The sequence below is a fragment of the Sorex fumeus genome, unplaced genomic scaffold (genome assembly GCF_029834395.1).
Source record: "Sorex fumeus unplaced genomic scaffold, SorFum_2.1 ptg000032l, whole genome shotgun sequence".
Lineage (NCBI taxonomy): Eukaryota > Metazoa > Chordata > Mammalia > Eulipotyphla > Soricidae > Sorex > Sorex fumeus.
In genome coordinates, this window is record NW_026606089.1 from 9,646,419 (window position 1) to 9,674,284 (window position 27,866).

Below are 27,866 nucleotides of genomic sequence, written 5' to 3' on the forward strand. Positions count from 1 at the left end.
AGGAAGAGGAGAAGAAGAAGTTGTCTGGTTAGGACTTCTCACACCTGGACTTTCATGGTCTCATTTCCAACCCACAGTATGGGGCAGTTGTAGGAAGATGATGGTTGAAGATTATTTCCTCCACCAGAGAGAGACACATGAATACCACTGTACCCCAAATGATCAAGAGGATCCCACAAAGACATGTAGCAAGGCAAAAGCAGCCACTTGCAAGGACTCCTCTGTCCAACTAAGGACCAGAATCCATGCATACCCTGAGCCTCCTGGAAGGGCCAGGTCTGGGCCATCATCACGCGCTATGACATATGAAGAGGGGAGGGCAGAAAGCCAAACCTACAGCCTCTCTCAGGCCAGACCTCCTTTGCACTGCCCAAGACTGATGCCAGCTCCTGGGACCGCCTGACAGTGCCAGGGCTCTTAGGATCCTTTCTGTATCGCTGCTCACTCTTCCCCCGAGAGTCTGGGAGATTCCAGAGGGTGAAATTCACCCTGACTTCTGTATGTTTTCTCCCTTCATCAGTCTCCTTGGATCCTCCCGTGCACAGGGCTAGGCCACTGGGACACGGGTAACAAAGGTGCTGTGATGGTCCATTGAGTGACAAGAAACGGAATCTCTGAGGAAGGAACAGCAGGATACGCTGGTTATGTAACTGACCAGCTGAAGAACTGAGGAGATTGACTGACAGGATGATTGACAGGACCAACCTACTGACTGCACTTGAGAGACTGACCCAGTGACCAGTGTTGCTGGCGCTGGCAACTAGCCTCTCAACCTGCGTTCACTTGGTACCAAATGACCTCTCCCATCACAACTGGTTCTCGTCCAAGGGTCTAGGAGCTGTGCGGCCTGGAACCCACAAGGAAGGGAGAGACAGCATAGATGTGTAAGAGAGGTCTTGTGTGCACCAGCCCAGTAATGAATCGTCGGAGAGGCCTCCCTCTCTGGCTTTGGGCGGGACCAGAGTCGGAGGGGGCGAGGCTATGGGCGGGGCCAGTAATAGTGAGTCTAAGAGGACGGGCTGTGGGCGGGGCCTAGACCGCGTAGACCAGAGACGGAGTGTCAGAGGCGGGGGTGTGGGCGGGGCCAGAGTCGAAGGGGAGGAGTTGTGGGGCGGGGCTATACTTGTGTGGGCGGGGTCAGTGGTGTCAGGAAAGAAACTGGTCGCTACAGACCCCAGGTTTTCCAAGCGTGGTCCCTCGTCCCAGCCTCCTCTGCTCGCCCCTGAGCCTTCGCCTCTTCGTCCTCCCCAGTCTCTGGGTCCTCTCAGGTGCCTGAGTCCGCATCGCGGGCCTGCTCCAGTGAGAAACGATCCCGGCTTCCCCCAGACCCTTTGACAGCCTAGACGTCCTGACGGCTACCGAACTGTGTTTGAGGTGCGGATCAGACACTTCCAGCGCCAGAGCAGCTACAGAGCACGGCAACCCACCCTCGCACGCGCTCTCATACCTTCACGGTTTCCCAGAAATCTTTTCAGAACTTTGCAGGGGCCTTGGGCCGCCTAAGTAAACAAGTGGGAGCAAGAAACAGTAGAAGTTTGCTCAGTTTCTGTGCTTTGACCCTCAATTTCTCCTCACCCTCACTTTTCATCCCCATTATCCACGGGCTCTCAGGTGAGCTACTTCAGATGAAACTAGACCGCCTTCCAGATGGCCAAAAAGTGAACACCTACGAATCCCCTAGGTGGCAGCAAAGGCCGGGGAAAAAAATGGACGGGTCCCTCCCTTCTGTCCAAAACGCAAAAAGACCAGGAAAGATGGAATTCCAGGATGACGGCGGCAGGACTGGGCGGTTTGAATGACCTGTTCCCGCAGGTGATGAAGACTAGGCAGAAGGAGGCATGGGGAAGCGAATGGTTCCAACACAAATGCACTCAGTTCTTGCAGTCCAAGGCTGGGAGTCTCTCACTCGCTGAATCTAGGTTTCCTTCCCTGTAGAGTTAGAGACAGGGACACCCAGGGGCGGAGAGATCATTCAAAGGATTGAGTGCATCTCCTAAGCAGAGATGGGATTCCAACACCCAGGTACCACATGGTACCAGAAGCACCCTAGGTGTGACCTCTGAGCATCAGCCCCAGTATGGTACGAAAACAAGCCAAAAAAAAAAAAAGGACATGAAAAAACTGAGCCAGAGCGATAGTTGAGAGGGTGGTCTTTTGCCTTGCACACAGCCGACATGAGTTTGATCCCCATGTGGGACCCTGAGTCTGTCAGGAGTTGATCCCTGAGCGCAAAGCCAGAAGTAAACCCTGGCATCACCGGGTATGGCCCAAACTCACTGTCACTGTCCTCCCATTGTTCATGGATTTGCTCAAGCGGGCCCAGTAACATTGTGAGACCTGTTGTTACTGTGTTTGGCATATCGAATACGTCACGGGTAGCTTGCCAGGCTTTGCTGTGCAGACGAGATACTCTCAGTAGCTTGCCAGGCTCTCAGAGGGGCGGAGGAATCGAACTCGGGTCAGCCAGTTCAGCCACATGCAAGACAAACGACCTACCACTGTGCTATTGCTCCAGCCCAGGCCCAAACTCAGGAAGGAAGGAAGGAAGGAAGGAAGGAAGGAAGGAAGGAAGGAAGGGAGGGAGGGAGGGAGGGAGGGAGGGAGGAAAGGGGAGGGAGGGAGGGAGGGAGGGAGAATGGAAGGAAGGAAGGAAGGAAGGAAGGAAGGAAGGAAGGAAGGAAGGAAGGAAGGAAATAACTTACGGTACTAAGGGCTTTGTAAATAGCCAGTTATCAATGAAAAGGAGCATTCCACAGACCTCCAAAACCATGTCTCGAGGGTATCTGAGTAAGGTGGCCCTTTTTAATAGATTAACTTGGTTAGGTTACAGTTTCCAATTATTCAAACACCAATCTAGTAATTGTGACGAGGTTATTTTAGAGGTGTAAATCAAAGTCCATTATCAATTTGCTTCAAGGGAGATGGCCTTGGGTAATCTGGGTGAGCCAGACTCAATCTGTAGAAAGACTTTGAGATCAGAGCTGAAGTGGCCTCGCTCCTTGCACACCACCTGTTTTACTTGTGTGAGGCCTTAGGTTTAATCTCCAGACCTACAGAATATGATCCCCAGTATTGCCACCAAGTGTGATTCCCAGCCTCACCACCACCAAAGAAGTTGAGGCTTCCCTGAGGATGAAAAAAATCCACCTGAGCACAGTAGCTTTGGCCCTTGGATAAATTCAAAGTGAACATAATGATTTCAGACTCGACCAGTAAGCTCTACGACTGCAAAAGTCTATTTTTGCAAGAAATCTCAATATAATATCTATCACTGGTATCATTTCTCTAGTTAAATCCTAACACACAGAACTCAAGGACTGTGTGGGTTGTGGAGGTGAGGTATGTCTGTGTGTCTGTGTATATCCACACACATGCTCTGTGATCACAGAGCCCAGTCCGTATTTACTCCTTTTAAAGCTCAAGGTGATTTGTGATTTATGCTTTCCCAGTTCCTGTCGCTGGGAACTACAGCGAAACTGCAGCTATTTAATGTTGGGTCTGAAGTTAGGGGTAGGAGTAGATGTGGGCAGATCCTCCTACCCGCTTCACTCACTGCATTTGCACACACATCCCAGCCCAGGCTTCAGCTTCAGCTTCAAAACATGCAACTGCTTGTTTCCAAGTTTTCTCTGCCAAGCCCTCTTCCCCACGAGGCTCAGCTCGTCATCCTCCCCCTAAGGCAGGTGTAGGATTGGAAATGAGGGCTACACGCCACGCTCTCTGCAGGAGCCAGTTGGTGAGGAGGAGGCTTCTCCCTCAGCAACAGCCAGTCCACATGTCTCTGTACCCTGCCCCTCTCCCTCCTCCATCCCACAGGCCGTGTGTCATGTGCACACCCACACTCCCGCCGTCATTCTAAGAATCACTAACATTTCTCAATTACCGTCTATGCTGCACCCTGACAAGCACCTTACTCATCTCATCCAGTCTCGGCATACACCTAGGGAGTGGGAATGCATATTATCATGATCCCTGCTGTACAGAGAAAGTTCAAGCCTGCCGGCTCCAGGAAGAACCTTAAAGGTTAGCTGAGAACATCTGTGGTGGAAAGAAAATGGTTCTGAAGAATCATCTCACTTCTCAACCCCTCTGTTCACTCACCAGCTCAAATGCTGGTGGTAAAGACCAAGGAAGTAGCAGCCCTGAATTCACTTCACTACCTTTCCTTCCTTCCTTTCATTAGGAAGCTGGGAAGCTAGTAAAATGTCGTAAGGACCAGGGTGCAAAGGGCTTAGGGACCTTTTATTGATTTCTTGTCTTTTCTTTCTCCCCACCCTGTTCCCCGGTTTTGGGGCCGCACATGGCAATGCTCAGGAGTTATTCTTGGCTCTACTCTCTGGAATCACTCCTGGTGGTGTTCAGGGGACCATATGGAACACAAGGGATCGAACTCAGGGTGTTCGTGTGCAAAGCAAGGGCCTTACCATCAGGACTACCTTCAATTTCTTTATCTGAGAGCATATATGCCAAGGAGGATCTGCTTCTCAGAGGACAGCAGAGCAGCGAACATATATCTCCACATTTCTTGGAGAAAATGAATGTTCCATCTTATAAACAGAGTTAAGCATTATAACTATTCAACAGAAATAACCCCACTCCCTAAAAGGAAAATAAAATTTAAAAAGTTCTGCTCCTCGAGAGAACAAAAGGGAATGCCCTGCCACAGAGGCAGGGGTGGGATGGGGGGATGGGGGGTGGGAGGGATACTGGTGGTGGGAAATGGGCACTGGTGGAGGGATGGGTGTTTGATCATTGTATAATTGAAACCCAAGCACAAAAATATGTAAGTCTGCAACTGTACCTCATGATGTCTCACTAATAAAAATATTTTTTAAAAATTAAAAATAAATTAATTTTTAAAAAAGTTCTGCTCCTCCTAGTGCAGAGAGGAACCAGAAAGTGGTTGATGATCACTGATGGATAGTATATAACCCTAATTTTCATATGCAATATGATTGGTTAGCCTATATACCTCATTTGGTTAGCCTATATACCTCATTTGCATAAGGACAGATGAGTTCAGAGGACATGTTCTCATAAGGGCATTTGTGAAGGAATATCCCACAATCACCCCACGTCCTTGTTTGACTACACAAACAGATTGGTGTTTCCACTCAAATGATTTCATGGAGATGAGGGAGATGTGTGCACAGTATAGCAGGTAGGGAATTAGTAGCCAAAACTGGTTTGATTCCTGTCACTCCATACTGTCTCCCAAGCCCAACCTGAGTGTAGAACCTGGAGGAAGCCTCAATTATAGCAGAGTGTGCCCCTTACCCAGAAAAAAAAATCCTTGTACAGGGTCACCAATCAGAGAGAAGAAACAAAAAGAACTAAGGGGTCAGGAACGTGTAATGTATATTAACGCTAGAGAAGAAACCTCCTTTTAATCCCTTCTTCTGCCCCTGTACACCTCTACGCCTGTCTGCCTTGCCTGTTTCAACCTGAGCTGTTAAAAACAGAATGGTGGTTGACCACATGCTAATCTTACATGTCATCTACAAGAACCCAGAGCAGAGCAGTATCTGCTATAAGACTAAGGCATTAAATTTTAGGAATTAAAGGAATTCCTAAAGGAATCATTAAAGGAATCTTTCCTCCCCCTTTTGATCTTTTTCTCTCTCATCTTTTGTTTCGGGGCCATATCTGGCAGTGCTCAGGAAACATGTGAGCCAGGGATGGAACCCTGGCCTACAACATGCAATGCATGAACTCGGTCTTTTGAGACTTCTCCCAGGCTCAAGAGGTTCCCTTTCCAAGTTCAACCCAGAAACTAAACAGCCTTAAATGCTGCTTCCTGGCACCTCTCCTGACTCCATTAGTCATAGTCCCATTCCCACTTCCTCCACTTAGATAACAGCAAAGTAATTCCCCACTCCCAATCACTACCTAACCCTCACCCCCATATCTTGTCCTTTAGCAAATCCTGTTGGTGTGTTCTCCCAAATATATACACTGTGTTCATCTAATTGCCACTGCCCAGTTCCCTAGTTCCCTCCCAGGAAAGCTGTTTCACACTCTGACCACACAACAGCCAGGGTGAGTTTTAATAATGCAAACAGACTCAATCCCCAACACCGTGAGCAAATAGCAAAAACTCATTCCTTCCCTTCTTTCTAGCCAGGCACTCTCCATGCACCTCAGCAACCATTGGGTGACTCTGTGTCTACCTTGGTCCCACCACACACACAACTGTGTGCTCCACTGGTTAGGAACCCCAGCTGCTTCTGCCCACTGTAGTGTTCCCAATTCTCACACACATGAATGAGCCAGTGCTTGATAGATGTGCTGTGAGGGAATAAGGCCAGGTATGACTGAATAAGGGCAGGGCCACATACCCTAGTTTGTTTGAGGAGGCCCAGCATTCACATGCCATTTTGCATTTTTTTTGCTTTTTTTGGGGGGAAGGGGTTCACACCCAGTGATGCTCAGGGGTTACTCCTGGCTTTGCACTCAGGAATTACTCCTGGCAGTACTCGGAGGACCATATGGGATGCTGGAATTGAAGCCAGGTCAGCTGTGTGCAAAGCAAACACCCTACCTGCTGTACTAATTGCTCTAGCCCCCACATACCATTTTGATATAATAGTAATAGCGCCTGATTTTCGCTCAAGTGTCCCAATTTGGTGATATATGGTCAGCCTAGTTATTGGGAAGAAGTGGTCCAACCCAGAATGTCTGCTCTTTCCCAGTCTTCCCTTGCAAACCAAATATCTTTTTCTGCCTGCTCCTGAGATAATTTTCTTCTTTTTAATATTTTCTCTGCATTGCCCTCAAGCCCCAGAAATACATAAAAATTGTTTGCCCACTGCAGAACTATCATTGCAGAGCTGTCCTCCTGAAAGGTAACCATGGTGATTGAATGATGTCACTGCCCTGGAAACAGTTACCTAGGAGATAAGTGATGTCACTTCCAGATGATTGCCATGGCAACCATCTCAGTGGAACCAGGAGATGGCCAGGAAAGTGAAGGGGGTGGAGGGCGGATGCAGAAGGGACAAAAGTGAAGGGCGGAAGGAAAGGGGGGAGGGGATGGGTGAGGATTGCAGGAAAATGGGCCAGGAAGAGGATGAGAACTATCCCAGTACAGTTGAAAATAACAGAAGCAGAGAAAAGGACACGCCCAGAGACCACCAAAAACACCCACATTGTTTTTACAGGCTGCTAGGCAGCCTGAATTTGCTCAAGGCCAGTTTAGTATTAATGTTAGAACCAAACTTGAAGACCTTATAAGGTTCATCTTACTTAGGTTTGGGAAGAGTGGGGGTAAGGATTTCTTTTTGTTATTAAAAAAAAATGGTCTCAGTGGGGACAAAGAGATAAATCAAGAATTAAGGCACTTCCTTGCACTTGACCAAGCCCAGATTCATCTCCAGCACCACATATGGTCTCCCCAAGCACCTTCGGGAGATTCTCTGAGCACAGAGCCAAGAGCAGCAAGTCCAGAGCATTGCAGGTGTGGCCACAAAACAAAAATATTCTGACTTTAAGGCCAATACCCATAAATTCAGCAAATTCTTAGCAGAAGTTGTGTGTTGGATCCTAGAGAAGAACCTGAGTGACATTTTTATAGATACTTTATTATTTTATGTATTTTGATTACGTCACCCCCGGTGGAGTAAGTCTGTCTTAGACATATAAAGACAAGTAACTGTCCTATGAGGTAAGTCCTATGAGGACATGTAATCTGCCATGGTATCCCTAGCATCCTGCCCGACATTTCCCCAGAGTAGGAAGTCAAGATTTTTGTTAAAGGAAGACTATGACAAATGCCACTGTGCAGCACAAGTTTTATGTATCCACAGTACAGGAGTTCTGAGAGGCTCCCAGTAGCTGGCAGAGAAAGGTAGAGTTTTATAGACAGAATTTGTTTGGGGCAGAAGGTAAGAAACAATCCAGAGGGCCAAAGAGATTACACAGTATAGGGGTTTAGCTATTTGCCTTGCACGCAGTTGACTCCAGTTAGATTGTCAGCACTGCATACAGTTCCTTGAACACCACCAGGAATAACTCCTGAGCACAGAGAAAAGAGTAATCCCTGAGAACCACCATATGTGGCAAAAAAAAAAGTCATTCTTTAATCTTAAGCCAAAGTGAGAAAACAGCATGAGGAAGATGGGTCCAGCCAGGAAGAAATTTCAGTGGTGGTGGCTTGGTTCATTTGTAGTATTTTCAGGTTAACTCACCTTCTGCTATAAGGAGCTCCAAGTACTGGGAGGAAAAAATACTAAGTTCCACGTTGCTGGACGGACCTGCAGTGGGGGTAGAGATAGCAGCAAAACATAGATACATATATAGTATATAGATATAGATTAGATATAGACATAGATATAGATATAGATATAGATTGATCCGGACAAAGAAGCAAATATAAAGGAGAGAGAAGTACAGTCTCTACCTGGAGGCAACATGTTTGGGAAAAGAACATAACCTTAGATCCCTGCACCAAGACAGGCTATCGCCTCCCCATATGTGACCATACCTAAATCACTTTTCTTCATGGAGCCTCAAATTATAACCTAGTTCACAAGACTCTTAGCTTTCATGTGCTGTGACTTTGAAAACACATGTAGAGTAGCTGGGTTCGATCCTGAGCACCACATATGGTCCCCTGAGCCCCAACACAAGTGATCCCTGGATGTAAAGCCCTAAGAACTGTTGAGTATAGGTCCCAAACTAAAAGGTGGGGAACAAAATAGAAAGGAAACCCATGTACAACTCACTTAATAGAGTGACTGCTAAGCCACTCACAGGAAGCAGCATCAGTTGCCCTCTCCTGCCTGCTAGTCTCTGCCCTCCAGAATGGCATGGGAGTTGTCCTCTGGGAAAATGAACTAGAATTGGAGAACATACAGTGGATTCTTTTGGTCTTAAGCTCATAAAACATTTTGGAGTTCTTGATTTGCTAGGTGCTAGAGGGGCCTGAAGAGTTAAGAGAGATATGCACTTACTTGGGATAAGAATGCAGACTGACCCCCAAATCACCTGGCAGGATTCAAACCGGATCAGAGGTTTCATAAAATTTGGCAAGTTGTGGAGATAGAGTGTGGTCAACCTGGGTTCGATCCCCAGCATCCCATATGATCCTCTGAGCATGGTTAGGAGTGATCATTGAGCACCACCAAGTGTGGGCCGAAAAACAAAAACATGGCACAGTATTAGGATTCGAAGGAAAGCTTTGATTTACTAGAATATCAAATAGATTGAAGAAGAAAGAATAGAGGATGAGCAAGGCAGAGGGTACTAGCTGTTGTAACTTTCCTAGGACTCTTCTCCAAATAGGGATCAAAAAACTCATCTGGTATATTAGAAAGAGCCTGGAAGTAGGACAGCCCCAGTTTTGGCTCTGATTTGCCTTTTATAGCTATGCGCTTCATCCCTTCTGATACCTATATTTCTCATTAAGAAATGTCATTCTGGGGCTGGAGAAATAGCACAGCGGGTAGGGCCTTTGCCTTGCACGCAGCCGACCCTGGTTCGATACTCAGCAACCGTTATGGTCCCCTGAGCACCGCCAGGACTAACTCCTGAGTGCAGAGCCAGGAGTAACCCCTGTGCATTGCCAGGTGTGACCCAGAAAGCAAAAAAAAAGAAAAAGAAAAAAGAAATGTCATTCTGGGGGCTGGAGCAATAGCACAGTGGGTAGGGCGTTTGCCTTGCATGCGGCCGACCCAGGTTCGATTCCCAGCATCCCATATGGTCCCCCGAGCACCGCCAGGAGTGATTCCTGAGTGCAAAGCCACGAGTAACCCCTGAGCATCGCCAGGTGTGACCCAAAAAGAAAAAAAAAAAGAAATGTCACTCTGTGGGCTAGACCAACAGTGCAGTAGATAAGGCGCTTGCTTTGCATACAGCTGACCTGGGCTCAATCCCCAGCAAACCATACATTGCCAAGCCCTGTGAGTAGTGATTCCTGCGTGCAGAGCCAGGAGTAAGCCCTGAGCACTACTGAGTGTGGCCCCAAAACAAAACAGAAAAAGAAATGCCATTCCTGGGGCAGGAGTGATAGTAGAGAGAGTAGGGTGCTTGCCTTGCATGTAGCCAAACCAGGTTCAATCTTCTACACAACATGGTCCCCTAAGCCCTGCCAAGAATAAGCCCTCAGCACAGCAGGGTGTGGCCCAACCCCCTAACCTCCAAAAGTTTCAAATCCTCCCTTAAAAGTGAGACTTCTGAGGCTCAAATTCTCAGGGCTGTATTTGGCAGCATGGTGATGCTAGAGTCCACCAGAGAGCAGTTAGAACTCTGAATGGAACAAGGGGAAGAGCCAGCTTTTGCAGCTTACTAGTTCTATCTCTCTGGAGTGATAGCACAGTGGGTAGAGCGTTTGCCTTGCACGCGGCCAACCCAGGTTCGATTCTCTGTCCCTCAGAGAGGGCCCGGCAAGCTACCGAGAGTATCCCGCCCGCACAGCAGAGCCTGACAAGCTCTCCATGGAGTATTTGATATGCCAAAAACAGTAATAGTCTCACAATGGAGACGTTACTGGTGCCTGCTCCAGCAAATCGATAAACAATGGGAGGACAGTGCTACAGTGCTACTAGTTCTATGGTTTCTAGAAGCTCATAGCTTCTGCATCCTATCAGGGATAACCAGGCGTTACCCCTGAGCAAAGTGCGGCAAAAACTTTCACAGCTGTCATGAAATGGGAGATGTGAGTGGCTTAAGAGCCATGATGGACAATTTTTAATTGTATTTCTTGTGTCACACTTGACTGTGCTCAGGAATCCCTCCTGGCAGTGCTGGAGGGACCACATGCAGTGCCAAAGATCAAAACTGGGTTCACTGTGTGCAAAGGAAGCAAGTGCCTTTTTAACACTGTCCCCTCTCTGGCACCCGAAGGGTAATTTTAAATCTGTATTTTTTCTGTCTACATATTTACCAGAGCCAAATTTCCCAGCTATATAAAGCTTAGAGCTTTAAAATATCTGACCCACTAATTGAAGAGAAACTAAACAACCACTTTAACTTATAATTAGAACAACTTAAAACAGGTTCCTAAGGGATATTTATTAGCACAGCACATAGGTCATACCTCAACTTCAGAATGAGAAAATAGGTTATACTCCCATGAGTAAAAGTTGTGCTCTACCTACAATAAAATCCCAAGGATAAAGATCGGGTCATGGCCATTTCCACCAGTCTAGCATTAAACTTTAGTTAAGAATAAAGTATTTACAGGGGCTGGAGTGATAGCACAGCAGGTAGGACGTTTGCCTTGCACGCGGCCTACCAGGGTTCGATTCCCAGCATTCCCCTGAGCACCGCCAGGAGTAATTCCTGAGTGCAAAGCCAGGAGTAACTCCTGAACATTGTGAGGTGTTGACGCGAAAAAGCAAAAAAATAAAAAATAAAAATTAAATAAAATTTCATGTTGCTGGTTAAAAAAGAGTGACTGATGTGTTTAAAAAAATTTTAAAAAAGAAATAAAGTATTACAAGCAATACAAAACTGTTTCTGTTCTGCTTTGGGGGGCGTGGTTTGGGATTTAGGGTGCAAACATTCTAAATATGGTGGTAGGAAGTTGCAATGGTGGTGAGATTGGTGTTTGAATATTAAATGTAATGAATAAGTGGACAACTTTATAAAAATTTAAAAACTTTTTAAAAGTATTTAAGACTTGTGTACCTGGTCCAATTCACTTGAACAAGCATGGTCAGTACTGGGCATCCTACTGGAGATCATAAAAATCGAGTATCTGGTTGTTTTTAATTGGGGGCCACTACTAGCCATGCTCAGGGAACCATATGGGATGCTGGGGATCGAACTCAGATCAGCTGCATCATTTGCCTGCTGTACTATCACTTTGGCCCCCAAACTGAACATCTCATATTACTCAAAGGATTCAATTCCAAAGGGGGTGCTGAACCTCAACAGTAGGATGAGACAGGAATGAGTTCTTCCATTTTGAAACTTTGATGGGAACTTCTGTTTTCAATTACTCAAGGATTTCTGAGTTATCACTAAGGATTATGGATCCAGTTTGTGCTTTTAACATTACATCTAACTGAAATACCTTTAGGGGGCTAGAGCAATAGCCCACAGCATGTAGCATGCTTGATTTGCACAAGGCCATTCTGGGTTTGAACCCCAGAATTGCACAATCAACCCCAAGCATTGCCAGGAGTTAATTCAGAGCCAGGAGCTGCCCTTAAGCATCACATAGTGTGGCCCCCTAACAAAAACAAATCCTTAAAATTTGAATATATTGTGTGTATACACACACACACACACACATATATATATATTCTGTATCAATTAGTCTTTATTTTTTGGGCCAAAGCAAACTATGTTCAGGGCTCACCTGCTGTACTATGCCTCCACTCTATTACCATAAATATTAGCCAACACCGTAGAATGGCCCAAATAACACCCTCCCAAGTTTAAAGAAATTTAACCTTTCAGAGGTGATATACTATGGACAGCAGCACTTTGGTCTGCTTGGCCACTGTAACTCATACCAGCTTTTAAAAGAGTGAATCAGAGAGGGTCACTATTAATTCAGGAGTCTTTAGACTGGAGAGCTACACCAAAGAGCAAAACCCATTAGCCTCATACATCCAGGGCCAAGTATACTCCAGAGCAGTAGCCCAAAAATCCACCACCCCCCAAAAACTTTTATTTGTGTATGTTACTGGGAGGGCCGGAGCGATAGCACAGCAGGTAGGGTGTTTACCTTGCACATGGCTGACTAGGGTTTGATTCCTCCGCCCTCCTGGAGAGCCCGGCAAGCTACCGCCCGCATGGCAAAGCCTGGCAAGCTACCCGTGACGTATTCGATAGGCCAAACAGTCTCACAATGGAGACATTACTGGTGCCCACTTGAGCAAATCGATGAACAACGGGAGGACAGTGCTATAGTGCTATGTTACTGGGAACCAACTGTGCTTTACAACTGACCTACTTCTCCAACCAACTTTATGTACTGACATGCGTGTTAGAACCAGACTATAGGAAATTTTATGGTACTACAAATGATTCACTGCCTGATATACTCAACCCAGACTTATGACCAGTTAAATTACTTGAGAGAGGAGAAATCAAGACCATACGCAGAGAGCTAATATCCCCAAAGCAGCATTTATTTACCCACTGAAATCCAAAACATTTAGAAGTCTGGCATTTCATAATCACCCATCTTGATTGACATGGGCTGATGCACATGGCCTGGTCAGGATACACAAGGACAATAGCTGAGGAGTTACAAAAAAAAAAAAAATCCATGATTCTTAAACAATTGCAACCAAAACAAAAGTTACAAGTATCAAAACTTTAGATGCATTGCACTGAAAAGAAGATTTGTGCACTTCATAATTTAAATAGGCAAAACAAGGCGCTACTGAAACCTCACATTAGTTAAAGTTTATTATAAAGCTGATGAAAAGGAGCAAGGTCTCTTTTTGTATCAGCTTCCCTTAACAGTATTCCATTAGCTGAAAGGGGGGGAAGGATCAATTCATTTTTGCATGCACAAGATGTACAGCTTAACAAAACACTATCAGCTTGTTTTAAATGAATCATTTAAATATCAATTGTAGGCTTCCTAAGCTATTTCTCCTTTCTAAAATTCCCCACTGCTTTCCCCGGGCTTTCATATAGATCAGCAGGCATAGTAAAATGCCTCATTCAGAACGCACTCGTCTGCACAATTCGAAAAGGGAGCTCCCGCGGGCTCAAAGCGACCATCAATCCAGCAATGCCCATGAAGATTTATTGGAAACTGCTTTCCAAGGGGCAGGAGAGCAGATCTGAATAGCTGTGCTGCCAATACAGAGAGGTTTAGCACTAGATATTTAGTGATTGTGGCAAGGAAGAATTGGTGATAATGGGGGTGGGGGAGGGTGTGAAGGAGGGGTCAGGGACTAAAAGGCTCTTCAGTTGCCTTCTCCCGCTTCTTCATCCTGCTGGTCGCTCGTCCAGAGGGTGAGGTTATCTCGCAGCAACTGCATGATGAGTGTGGAGTCCTTATAGGAATCCTCATTTAGTGTGTCCAGCTCAGCTATGGCATCATCGAAGGCTTGTTTGGCTAAGAGGCAGGCCTGCTCGGGTGCATTCTGGATCTCGTAGTAGAACACGGAGAAGTTGAGGGCCAGGCCCAGCCGGATAGGATGTGTGGGCTGCATCTGCTCTTTGCTGATTTCAAAGGCTTCCTTGTAGGCAGCTTCAGAAGATTCGACCACGCTGTTTTTCTTCTCCCCAGAGGCTACTTCTGCCAAGTAGCGGTAGTAATCGCCTTTCATCTTCAGGTAGAACACCTTGCTCTCGTACTGGAAATCATTGCAGTTCTTAATGAGGAATTTATCGAGCAGGGCCAGGACATCGTTGCAAACTGTTTCCAGCTCTTTCTCAATCTTCTCCCTGTACGCTTTCACTTTCTCCAATTTCTTTTCATTTCCATCAGCCATGGTTTTCTGCTCAATGCTGCTAATGACCCTCCAGGAAGATCGCCTGGCACCAACCACATTCTTGTAGGCCACGGAGAGGAGGTTCCGATCTTCATTGGAGAGCGGTTCATCATTAAGCTCTGTCACCTGCAAAACCCCAAAAGATACAAGCTAAGATCCTAGCCTGAAAATCCAGGGAAAGATACATTCCTGTCAACCTGATCAATCCTTCTCGGAGAGAACTACAGACAAGAAGTTCCCTGGAGAAGAAACAAAGACCCTGGCACAGATCCTATCTGTTTAGAAGCAGTAAATACTTGAAACTCAAATGATGAAGTGAGAAGGCAGTAAGAAATGAATAATTCAGGACTTCTGAAATGTTGCCTTCATCTTGGCAGATGAAGGGACATAAGGATATTCATGGAATGGCTGTAACAGTGGTTCAAAAATCTTTAGTTCAGCTACAACTGAAGAAACTTTTAGTAAAAAAAGACATATAATTCTTGTATCAACTGCCCAGAGAATATAGACTAGAGTTTGCTCCAGATTCTACTTCTAATCCTATTAGTTCTTTAAAAATAACCAACTAGGGGCCAGAGTGATAGTATAGCAGGTAAGGCGCTTGCCTTGCACTCCACTGACCCAAGTTTGGTCCCTGGCATCTCACGTGGAATCTCCAAGCCAATGCCAGCAATGATTCCTCAGTGCAGAGCCAGGAGTAACCCATAAGCATCACTGGGTGTGACCCCCTCCCACCCAAAACAAATAAAAATAACCAATCGTCAACTTTTTTTTTTTTTTTTTTGCTTTTTGGGTCACACCTGGCAATGCACAGGGGTTACTCCTGGCTCTGCACTCAGGACTTACTCCTGGCGGTGCTCAGGGAACTATATGGGATGCTGGGAATCGAACCCGGGTCGGCCACGTGCAAGGCAAACGCCCTACCCGCTGTGCTATCGCTCCAGCCCCCATACCTCTCTTATAAGCCTATAAATTATAGACATGTCACTTTTTTTTTTTTGCTTTTGGGGTCACACCCAGCGATGCTCAGGAGTTACTCCTGACTCTGCACTCAAGAATTACTCCTGGCAGTGCTTGAGGGACCATATGGGATGGTGAGGATCAAACCTGGGTCAGCCCTGTGCAAGACAAACATCCTACCCACAGTACTATCGCTTCAGCCCCCAAATTTCACTATTGAGTCACCACTACACACAGGTCTAAAGGCCAGCTTCACCCTGTGGTTACATGGGAGCCCTACTGATAAACCCAGTTCTCCCCCAAGCCTAAACGGCTGCATTAGTGACAGAAAGGGTACCCAGTCTCTGCTGAAAGAAGTGATTCAGTAGCACTTATTTTACTGACATACCTGTTAAGAAACCCCAACCAGGCACCAAGATGAGAACGCCAATTATTTTAAATGGAAATGTTACATTTCACAAGTCATAATTTCCATTAGTTTTTTATGATACTAATTCCAAGCCATACAGCTACGTAGTTAACAGAAATAAGGCACTGGTCTTCATTGGATTGTTGAATCACGTCCCCTCAATACACGTTAAAGGCCCACTCCCTAATACCTGGGAATGTGACCTTATATGGAAATAAAATCTCTGCAGATGTAATCACGTTAAGATCAAATCATACTCCATTAGGGTGGGTCCTAAACTCGATGACTGGTTTCCTTATAAGGAGAGGAAGTCAGAGACACACAAATACACAGAGAGAACAGCATGTGATGAGGGAGGCAGATAGGTGCTGTGTCTACTGGGCAGGAACACCAAGGAGGGTCAGGAATCATCAAGTTAGGACAGCGGCAAGGACGACATATTCCCTAGAGGTCTGAACAACAAGGCTCTGACCCTAGCCTTTACCCTTCTGAATAGTGATAAATTTAAGTCACTCAATTTGAAGCACTTTTGGCAACTAGTTTAGGCTTGGAATCTGAAACTGTTGGCCTGGGCCTCAACAAAGTGATTAACTTGCTAAAACACCCTGTTGCATCTTCTATAAAAGAGGATTTTCATAATTACATAACCTACTGTTAAGACTTCATTTGAATTTAAAAAAATAACATAGGAAATTATAAAATACAAATTCTCATTTCAACTACTAGAGAAAAATTTCTAAAGGAGGGGGAAAATCAAGTTCAATGGAGAAACAAACAGCATGTTAAAAAATATTAACATTAAGACATATACGTCTTAATAGACCGAACTACTAAGCAGTGGACAATCAGAAATCTTGTTTTTGGGACACACCTTGTTATGCTCAGGATTTACTCCTAGCTCTGCACTCAGGAATTACTACTGACAGTACTCAGGGAACCATACAGGATGCTGGGGATCGAACCCAGGTCAGCCATATGCAAGGCAAGCACCCCACACCCTCTGTACTATCACTCCAGCCCAGAAATTTTTTAAGTAAATAAAAATGATTTTTCAAAATTAGGCCGAGAATGTAAGTAACAAAACTGATCATTATAGGTAAAAAATCTGAAAACTTATGCCAAGTTCTCATAAAAAAAAAAGGGGGGGGGAGTGGGAGGGGTAAGAAAACACAGCAGGTTGAGACACTTGCCTTGCAATGTCAACTTGGGTTCAATTCCCAGCATCCAATATGGTCCCCCAGGCCCCACCCTGAATGATCCTTGAGTGCAGAAGCCATGAGCACCACTGAGTATGACCCCAAAATAAAATATATAAAGCACAGCCCAGGGAGCTGGCTGGAGAGCATGCATGAGGTCTACACCACATCCCCAGCACTGTGTGGTCTTTGAGGCATGGAGTCAAGACGCCCCTGAGCACCATAGATGTGGGCCCAGAAACAGAGATGGTCTGGGGTGGGGCAGGGGATGTTTACAACCTCCCCCCAAATTTCCCTCTTCTAAATTCCCTACTTGTACTTTTACGCAGGGATTGTTTCCCCCTTTTCTTCACTGGGGTCCCCCTTGCTCTCCAATTGAGGCTGCCTACAGGTCAGGCTCCTTATTCCTCCTCACAGTCATGAGAAGTGTCCATGCTTTGGGTCATGGTCAATCTTCTCTTCACTATTTCAAACTACACTTGTTTTTTCTTCTAATGAGGGCTATTAAACAGACTCACATTCTTTTATTGGAAACACAAGAGACTTTGTAGATAATTTTTTGGTCATTTGGTCTTTTGAGCAAATATTTCACAGACTGACAAATCTCAGAAAGCTTGAATTTCTAGAATCACACTGATACGAGAGAGGTACTCAGTAAGACAAAATATGACACAGAAACATAATTTAGAGAGCTGCTTAAGGTGACTTGGTATTAAAACATAAATGAGATACTTCATTCCATAACTAATAATGCTGAGTATCAGATCACTACAGAGACACCACATAACGCCCCACACTGACTATATCAGCAGAACTGAACACATATCTGAAACATTTATTTATCATATAGGGCCTGTATGTATCCTTAAAAATCTGGAGTTTAGTTTGAGTTATGATAACCAAACACAAATCACAACCTTTATGGGCAAATGAAGTAAAAATAGGGGATCAGTCCAAACAATCTCTGAGAACCTCAGCTCCAAAATGCTGGGATCCCATTTTTCCTGAGCAACAAAAAAAGTGTGTTAAAACTTGAGAATGTTACCATTAATATAAATAAAATTTGCGTGTGTCAGTAAGCTTTGGGAATTCATTTTCCACATCCCTTCTCCATCAAGAACAAAACCCAAAAAGGCTACTGGGCAATATTTACAGTGACACCTTCATACACAAAAAATTATTTACTAGAAGTATTAGTGTTTATGTAACAATCCTCTGGTTGCCTGCCAGTCTGAGTGAATCACTGTCAGCATCAGCTGAGGGTGACTAATGTAAGTAAGCCAAGTATTGTTCTCAAAACGCTGGCCAGGACCTAACTAGGAAATAACTGGCTCCATTTACACATAGTATTGTTAATACTCTTCGATTACAATTCAGTTAATGAAGGGACATTTAAAGGATAAATATAGTTTTATTACTTGTTTAGAGAATAAATAAAAGCTGGAGTTCCCCCGATTGGAATCTTATAGAACGAAATGAAATCAGATGACCATTGAAACTCTTAAGGCTTACAGCCTGCCTGGATTACTAACTCCTAAGCCCAGCACTTAAATACTAAACCTATAGCGTGAGTAGAGCATCTGCAGCTTCTACAGTGACTTAATTTCAATCTCTACAATCAGAAACTTCCAAGCAGTTCTAATTAGGAATGCAACACAAAGTCAGGATTTTTCAGACAACGGTTCTTAACCTTTCTTCTCCAAGATCTGTCGCAACACTCATTTCTTCCACCTATTAGATATTCCGTAGAGCCACTTCAGATACTCGATGAGGCCGCTCCTTGTTCGGGGAGCTCCCCATCTCCTATCCCTTTTAATGCCACTCCCCTTCTGCCTGCAAACCTGAAACTGACAGGTCCTTATAAAGTCTTCCTCTCCACTTCCTTTAAGGACCAGCCTTTCAACCAGCTGATGTCCTGACCACAAGTCTTTGACTGCACCATTTCCCAACCTTGGGTACTCATTTCACCCCCCCCCTTTTTTTCTGCTCCCAGACTGGTGAGCAGTACCAAGAATAAGGAGTAACCTGGTCTGCTACTAACTCATTTATCTTTCTATGACACCATTCGCTTACTCAAAAATCCCTAAGGACCTCCTCCCACTAACTCATAAGGCAATAAACTGTGTGAGTAAAAATAGATCCACTGCCAAAAATAGCACAGGAAGAATTTGGGAAATCTGAAAGTTCTTAATTTGGGAAACATCCACTCTCTGAAGCAACTCTGAGCCAAAAAAATGCCACCCAGAGCTGCTGGTGATAAAACCAAAGTTCGGGTTGGTACATCTCTCCCGTCCTCCAGAGATACAGCACACTCCTTACTAACCCATTTTTAACAGTACACACCCACACACTACCAACAAGCCTGCATTTGATATAAGGGTTTGCAACAGAAGAAAATGGATCCCATGAACAATTAGGTACACATAACCACATCATAAAATCTTTACATGTCTTAAGCAGAACTCTGTACTCCATTTTTTTTTTTAAAGATCGAGTCTGTGAGATGAAAGCTTTTTTTGACCTACTCTTTCCAGGATTCTGACTGATTTTAAGCTGGTTAAGCTCCCACCACCAGTCACCACTAGCCAAGCCTGAAAGACCTCTCCAAACCCTCACTAAGCCAAGGCAGAGTCTCAGTTCCCAAAGGTCAGACCTTAAAGTTCAAACAGAGGAATTTAGGCATTTAATACCCACTCTTAAGCTGGACCTTAAACAAAATAGCTATCAACCAGAGACGTAGGGCTGGGGTAGCGAAGATGCTCTGCCTTTTGTGCTCTTTTGCTGTAGTAAGAACCTGTAAAGTTGAAAATGCTGCCTTTAATCAAGCTTGGCAAAATAACAATATTCAATAGTTATTGAATAGATAAAACTATTTTGTCTGTTGCATAAAATGCTTGGAATTTAGTCATCAATAATCGTAACTATTTGTAACTTTTCCCACAGTGATACAATAAATTTAAAAAAAAAAAAGAAAGTCAGACCTGGAGTGAAAAACAAGATGGTACAAGGTGTCTTTGTACAGGCTATAAAATATAGTTAAACTAGTAAGACATTTTTGTTACTGCTGAAATCATTTTAATTATTGAAGAACAGTCATTTAATATTCAAATAAAAATTAAAACTGGAAAAAAAAATAAATAATCGTAACTAAATACTAGAAATATTACCCTTAAGTCTCACGGGTAGTCCTCTACCTCACAGCAGTTAAACTGAGAGCTCTGAACTCATGGGTTCAAATCTGACCCATATACCTCGTCAAGAAAATAAATCTTTCAGTCTCATTTGTAAAATAGAACTATGCGCACTGGACCCAACGAGAATTATAAATGAAACAAGTTACTAATTACTGAGTAATAAGCAACACGATTAAATTCCATAAACTTAGATGGTTCCATGCAACGCACATGCCCTCCTAAACTATTCCTGGAAATGTGTGACACTGCAGCCTACCATTAATATAATATTCCAAAGGTGAGAACACACCAATTTTGGGGTTTGGGGTCATCCCCAAAGGTGCCAGTAGCTACAACTCAGGCTTTCAGCATGCAAAGCATGACTCCAGCTCCTTGGGCTCTTTCTCTGATCCCATTTCTGATTTCTTTAAAAAATAATAATAATAATGGGTGAAAGAAATGCTGCTCACTGGCAAAGCACCTACCTTGCATGCATGAAGTCTGGGTTTAATCTACAACATACAGAACAGCAAGAGGACAAGTCCTTGGGAAATTTTAGGAACCCCCCCCCCCAAGTCCAGAAGAGGTCACAACTCCCACTTCAGTACAAGAGAGCAATGGGAAATGTTCAATATCCCAAGTACCTTTAAAATTAGATTTTGAAGTCTAGCCCTCTATCCCCAGTGAATAACAAAGCAATGATTTTATTTCAAATGTTCAGTCGTGGCAAAAAAGTTCAGTTGTTCAAATATATTTAAGTGGTTTTCAGACTGCAACCTAGGGGGCTGGAGAGAATACAGTGGGTGATGTACCTGCCTTGCACGTGGCTGACCCAGGTTTTATTCCCAGTACCACCCACTTCCCTGAGCCCCACCAGGACTGATCCCTGAGTACCTCAGTACTGCCAAAAAATAAAACTAAAAATTAGCACTCTAATTCCGTTTTAGTATGCCTCAACATCATCCCTTAACTTTCCTTCCTACAATGCAGGTTATAGGCTCACCCAAGTGACAAAGCTCACCCAAGTGACAAAGCGGTGTTCTCCCTTTACACACCACCTGTTCACTTTCCACTTCTCATAATCTCACAGCTGTTGGAGGAAGAGCCTGGAGCCCCTGGCTGGGCCAAGTGCCTCTTTCTCTCCAACTCCTATTTGCTTAAACTATCACTTTGTTTCCTGCACTTAACATTTCCAGGCTTCAAGTTTTTTCAAGTATATATTTCTCTGTCCTTAATGTTATCAACTTCGTATAGGTATTAAGGCATACCACACTGGATGGGCAAGAATGAGGGAAAAAAAGGAAGAGTGATAGATTTGGGCCAGTAACTTTGTATGTCACAATATTTACACTGCTGTCAACCATATATCTCAGTAATAAAAAAATTAAATTCCATGCTAATTTTTGCTTTGTAATCCCATAATTATCCACTTAATATATTAAGACTGTATGAAACGGACATGACCTATTTAGATCATGCAACATTGTTCCAGGCTTGACCTAGAAAGGATATTGGTCCTAGAATCTTTCAATGATTCTTTTCTACTTCTACATTCACTATAAGCAACTAGATATAACATTACTAGAGCTTGAAGATACTCCTTTATCCATCATAAACAGCAATATTTCTTGTCTCTTCAAACTATGGGATAAGGCAAGGAATTGCAGTTCTCATCTATTGAGACACTATTGTTCCCATATAAATTATTATTTTTTTTTGGAGGGCAGGGCTAAAAATCAAACCAAGGGACTCTAACGATTCTTAAAAAATTTTCAAAGGCCAAAGAGATAGTACAGTAGGCAGAGCACTTGCCTTGCATGTTGCCAACCTGGGTTCAATGGCTGGCACTCCATATGGTCCCAGTCTTGCCAGGAGTGGTCCTTAAGTGCAGAGCCAGGAGCAAGCCCTGAGCACTGCTGGGTGTGCCCCCCACCCCGCCATGAGGTGCCACCAATGGGCAAAGTTTGTGTCCAGTTCACTGCATTCTCTCTTCGGCTTCACCTGATTCTTATACCTTACTGACACCATATCTAGGTGATGCTGGCAACATGAGAGCCATCAGTCAACACAGGAAGGTGAAAGTATTTGACAATTTCAATGACCAAGGAAACAGCAATTTAGAACAGAGGCTGAAAACCCGACACTGCTAATTTTACACTTCACAGGACTTGAAGCCAAAGGATGTCAATTTCAGAGTCGGTGGGGTGGCATCAGAGCATCCCTTAGGATGCACTATCCCATCTTTCCTAGAGCAGTCTACTTACCTGTCCTTCCACCTCCCTGAAAACCCACAGGACTATTAGACTTCCGCCTCTCCTAAAGCGCTCAAGGCCTGTGGTATTGAAAAAACACAAACTGGTCTCCCCAGCATCATTAAAATTTTAACACACAAACACCTGCTTGTCAGGTCAATTTTTTGATTACCCTGCCAAGACCTCTCAAAAAATATTTAAAGGTCATTGAGATAGTACCTGACCCTGGTTCAATTCCTGGCATCCCATATGATCACCCCAAAGTCCTGTCAAGAGTGATTCCAGAGTACAGCGCCAAGAGTAACCCTGAGGATCATCATGTGTGGCGTGTACACACACACACACACACACACACAGATCCACCCCCAAATAACTGAGGGCAAAGGGCAGGGCCCACTCATGCAATGCTTGGGAGTCACTCCTGGCAGAGCTCAGGGAAGAACACAGTGCCAAGGATCAAGCCCAGGCCTCCTGCATGCAAAGCATGTCCTCAGTCCTTTGGGTCCTTAAAAAAAAAAAAAAAGAACAGGCAAACTGATCAAAGTTCATATTTGTTTTGTTTTTTAGACCACACCCGGTAGTGCTCAGAACTTTCTCTTGGTTCTATGTTCAGGGGTCACCCCTGGTGGTGCTGCGGAACCATGTGGTGCCAGGGACAGAACCACAATATCGGCCAAAACAGCTGCACACAAGGCAAGTGCCTTCCCTCCTGTACTATCTCTCCAGCCCACATTCATATTTGGGGGGTAGCGGATCACACCCAGCAGTGCTCAAAGTTTACTATCAGCTCTGCACTCAGGGGTCACTCCTGGCAGGGCTTGGGGCACTACGTTCCATGTGCAGCTCCAGAACTCAAACCCATGTCAGCAAGGCAAGCACATTATCACTTATATTATCTCTCCAGTCCCAGAGCTCATATTTAATAGCTATTATTATGAAGGTTTATCACAATTCTGGAAGTTACAAGAGCCTAAATTTTGAATGCTGGGTGGTGAGTCAACCCAGTCACCGTTCCAGACGCTTATTCAGATGGATGACCATTGGCTCACAGTTACCTTAACAAGTTGACCACATTAACAAAGACACTGCTGTGGATGGAGAGAGTATAAAAGCGGGTAAGGCATTTGTCTTGCACACAGTCAACCCAGGTTCGGTCCCCTGAGGACCGCCAAGAGTCATTTCTGAGTGTAGAGCCAGGAGTAACCCCTGAGCATCGCAGGGTATGACTCCCATTCCCAAGAGATCGTAATTTGTGTTAATTAAGCTACATCCAAGTGTGAGCCACCAGTGGCATACACCAGCACCAATGTGTTAAAACTTGAGCTAGATTTTGTGTCTTGTACCTAGCTGAGGGAAAGCATTTTTTAAGTCAATTTATGAAGACCAGAAAACAAATTTTTTCTCTCTCCAAATTAGTTGTATCTCTTCATTCAGGAAAGAATGGGGTTTTCTCCAGTTTCTGGTCATTTTTCCTTAACCTCAATTCACCTATTTTTTGGAGCCCTAACTAATCTTTCCCCAAAGGTCGTTCCTAGCACTGCAATCTTCATGCCCCATACTAGGGCATGAAGCAAGGGCACCATCACTAGATGTCCAGGGAGAGGCCTCAGCCAGCATAATCCCCACATCACAAACTTGCTGGGCAAAAGAGGCCCGCTGAAGGGACTGGTGGTGTGCACAAAGAGGCTTTATCCTGAAGAAAGTTATTAAGCTCAAGCAAGGCCCCTTCCCAAGGAAAATGCAGTGTCAGTTCAGTTTCTGTAAAAAAAAAAGAACTGCAAAACCAATACATTTTTACTTTTTCCTTAAAGAGGGCCCCCATTTTGATTATCTCTGCTTTGGCTGAAAAAGCCAACTGACCCAGAGAGCATGGCACAGCTCTTCCAGTGTGGCCACTGCTGAATCGAGCCCCGGGCAGCGGCGGCGGCTTCACCAGGGCAAAGTCAATTCTGCAAGTAAGTGTTGCTTACCTGGATAATCCTAAATAGTGACCCCAGCAAAAGCACTGGATATCAATAGCAAAAGTCTCAGAGGTTTTTCAAGTAATTCTAAACTTTTGGGAAAGCCTCAGCTAGCCTGGTCATTCTCTAGAACATCCTCCGCCCCTCTCCCCCAAGGCTAGCCAAAGGGCAGATGCACTCTTCTCGAGGTTAAGGCCGCTAACACTTGCCATGAGCCGGTTCGAGTGCACATTTCTGAGTCCCACCCCGAGTTTCCAATACTTTAGGGTCTAAGATGGTGAGGGGCCCGGGCGATCCCCTCCTCCCGGGTCTCCGGAGGCTGGCGGGTACAGTGGATGCAACATAGCAGCGGAGTGGTGGCCGCAGAAGAAGCTCTAGCAACTGTGTGACCTTGACACAGAGAGAAACAATGTTCATTTCAGAGACAACAGTATAAAACAGCGAGGCGAGACAGGGCGAGGGAGCCGAGGAACGGAACGCTAAGCCTCAGAAGCGCAGGTGGCGTCTAATCCACGGCATTTGCTAGGGTGTGGCCGGCCACGATTCCTTCGCCGGAAACCAGGCTGCAGAATCGATCACCGGGTCTCGGGAAAGCAAAGACACACACAGGGCTTTTGCCTGACCAAGCAGTCACGCCTCGTCTTAACTGTCCCGGCAACATCTAGACCTGGGAGGTGTTTGGGGGGGGGGGGGGAGGGTGTCTCCCCCTCCCCCAGTCGACAGCCCGCATCCCGCCCGCATCCCCGCCTAGCCAGCAGCATGCGGAAGCATGGGGAGGGGGGGGGTCTTCCCACACAAAGCCAGACCCCCGGGCGTGGGAAGACGGTTCCCGCGAGCTCCGCACACCAGATGGGAGAGAAATGCAGGAGAGGCGGGGCGCCACTCACTAGGCGATTCTTTATTACAAGTTGGGGGGGAGGGGTCCACGGCAAGAGGGCCGGGAAGCCCCCCCAAGTCCCGGGGAACGGTTTAGGACCCTGGAATGCTGGGGCTCTCCCGCCCTCACACTGCTTCGGGCATCTGTCGCCCACCCCGCGCCCAGGGCTCCAAACTCGGATGGGGCGACCCCCGGCCGCCCGCCCCGGGAAACCCCCCCCCCCCGCGTCCGGCCGCAGGAAATGGCGGGAGCCCCGGCACCCACCGCCGCCCCGCGCCCCGCCCGCCGCGCTCACCGCCTTCATGGCGGAGGCCATGTCGTCGTAGCGCTCCGCCTGCTCGGCCAGCCGCGCCCGCTGCAGCAGCTGCTCCCGGTCGCCCATGTCGCTCGTGCTCGGCCTGGCCGCGCTCCGCGCCCCGCGCCCCGCTCGGCTCCGCTCGGCTCCCGGTCCCGCCGCGCACGCGCACTGGCTCGCCGCTCGCGCCCTCTCGCTGGCTCGCCCCGCGCGCTGTGGCTCGGCCGCGGCCGCCGCCGGAGAGGGCAGCGCGGGCGGGGGGCGGGGAGGCGGGCCGGCCGCGGGACGCCTGCGCAGTGGGAGCGGCCGCGCCGGGCGGCGGGGAGCGGCGCGAGTGGGAGGGGGCAGGGCGGGCCGGCCCTAACGGTGTATTTCAAGGTGACGTCACCTACTATAAATAGCCGCCCCGCCCGGGGAGCGCGCAGGCGCCCTGCGAGTGCTGCATTTTACCGCCGCAAAGGTGGAGGTGGGAGAGGGCCGAGGGGCGGGGTGGAGTCTGCGGCGGGGAGGGGGCCCAGGGAGGGCGGCGGCGCGGGGAGCCCCACCCTGCAAAAGCGCCACTGAGTCTAGGTTAGAGGTCTGGCGAGAGAGGGACCCAGAAAACAAATAACCCAACGGCTTGGAGAGGCCGAGTGGCCGCGTGCCCCAGGGGGCGGGCCGGAGCCGCCCTGCCCCGAGCCCGCCCAGAGCCCGCCTGGCCTAAGGGCTCTGCATGGCCACACCCTGCTCTTTGGGCCTGCACAGGGTCAGGGCCAGATGCAAGTGGCCTTTGGGGACAACCCACACGCACAGTTACACCCTTCAGGCTACAGGGCTGTGCCACCACCCTTAGAATAGTGGCTTCAGACAGACTCCTTTGCACGAAAGAGAGGACCTGTGTCGCACCCAAATAAATAGCCCTTCATGAGATCCGGGAGCGGCCCGGGTGATAGACTTTCTAGACAGTTCTACTGAGTTATCATCCTTTCTGCACAGTGGTTCTGCCAAGCTCCCTGTTTTTCAGAAGCCAATGAATGACTTGAATAGAGTCTGGAAATGGTAACCTTGGGGTTTGAGTTCATACGTGAGCTACGACAGAGATGGAGCTTGTGCTGGCCGGCTGGTCACTAAACTCCCCTAATCCTGCCATCTTTTTTGCTGAGGGTCCCTCCTACCAGCCCCTGGGCTGGACGACTGGCAAATTAGGGAAAGCACAATGTCTAAAACGTGCCTAGTTTAAAAACATGGCAAGAACAATGCAGAAGAAGACTCCTAAGACTGGATGGGAGTTTTTTTTGAGTGCCTAACTGCCTACTCAGCACAGGCAAAGACTTAGCAAAATGTAGGAGATGGTGAGAAGAAATGCCTGGCAGTGGGAAATGAGGGTGGGTGAGACAAGATCATGGACCGTTTCCAATGCTAAATTAAAGATTTGAGGTTGGTCCGGAGAGATAATATAGCATGTTAAGGATCTTGCCTTGTACTCGGCTGACACCAGATCACCAGCACCCTGTACGATCCCCAAGGCTGCCAGGAGTGATCCCTGAGTGCAGAGCCAGGAGTAAGCCCTAAGGACCAATGAATGTTTGTTTAAATAAATGTATATATATATATATATATGAGCATATATTATATATGTGCACACACACACACACACACATATGGTCCCCAAGGAGTGTGTCTCTCTGGGATGGGGAGCACAGAGGGGAATGCCAAGCTCCAGAGAACCTGCCAGTCTCGGCCTACCCTGAAAGACCTTAAGGGAAGTTAGTGGAGAGGGAAGGGCTTGCGAGCTGGTAGGATCCCCAAAGCTGACACTTTAGGAAATGAGGTTGGGTAAGACAAGACTATGAATTGTTCCCCATGCTACACTAAAGATAGTCTATTCGAGATCGTCTATTTTCACAGAAAAGAATATCAGGGGAGAACAAAAATAGTGAATCAAAAAAAAATATATATAGGGGTCAGCGAGATAGTACAGGGGGTAAAGCCCTTGCCTTGCACAAGGTCAACCCAGGTTGGATCCCTGAGCACAGAGCCAAGAACTCTGAGCATCACTGGGTGTGGCCCCAACAACCCACCACCATCACCACCAATTTTTATTAAGGAAATGTCAGGGAGGAGAGAAGAGGGAACACATTCCAGAATGAACATGTGTTTCTCCAGAAAGAGGGAGGAGAGAGAGCATGGCCAAGGAGCTACATCCCCTAAGTTGGGATGTTGACAACTCTCCAGACGGGAGTGCACCCTGCGGTTGAAAGGAAAAGGAGGCACCCTCAGAGTCATGGGTTGTGGGTGACTCCGAGACAAGATAGAAAGTATGCGCCTACTCCCACAAAGGTGGGTCTTCTGGGGTCTC

The 27,866-nt window shown here is 46.4% G+C and overlaps 1 protein-coding gene across 1 annotated transcript; it reads right to left on the reverse strand.

Annotated features, from left to right (window-relative positions):
- Positions 1–13,061: 13,061 nt before the first annotated feature.
- YWHAH (tyrosine 3-monooxygenase/tryptophan 5-monooxygenase activation protein eta) lies at positions 13,062–25,780 on the reverse strand. The gene is made up of 2 exons (XM_056116482.1): positions 25,529–25,780; positions 13,062–14,531 (listed from the first exon to the last, which is right to left on the reverse strand). Exons 1-2 carry the CDS (start codon positions 25,613–25,615, stop codon positions 13,875–13,877), a joined length of 744 nt encoding a protein of 247 aa, XP_055972457.1. The 5' UTR covers positions 25,616–25,780; the 3' UTR covers positions 13,062–13,874.
- Positions 25,781–27,866: the final 2,086 nt, after the last annotated feature.

Excerpts from the sequence above, each read along its gene's own strand:
- YWHAH (XM_056116482.1), bottom strand. The coding sequence starts at position 25,615 with ATGGGCGACCGGGAGCAGCTGCTGCAGCGGGCGCGGCTGGCCGAGCAG. Across the intron at positions 14,532-25,528 it reads TGGCCTCCGCCATGAAGGCG|GTGACAGAGCTTAATGATGA; the intron begins GTGAGCGCGGCG and ends GGGGTTTTGCAG.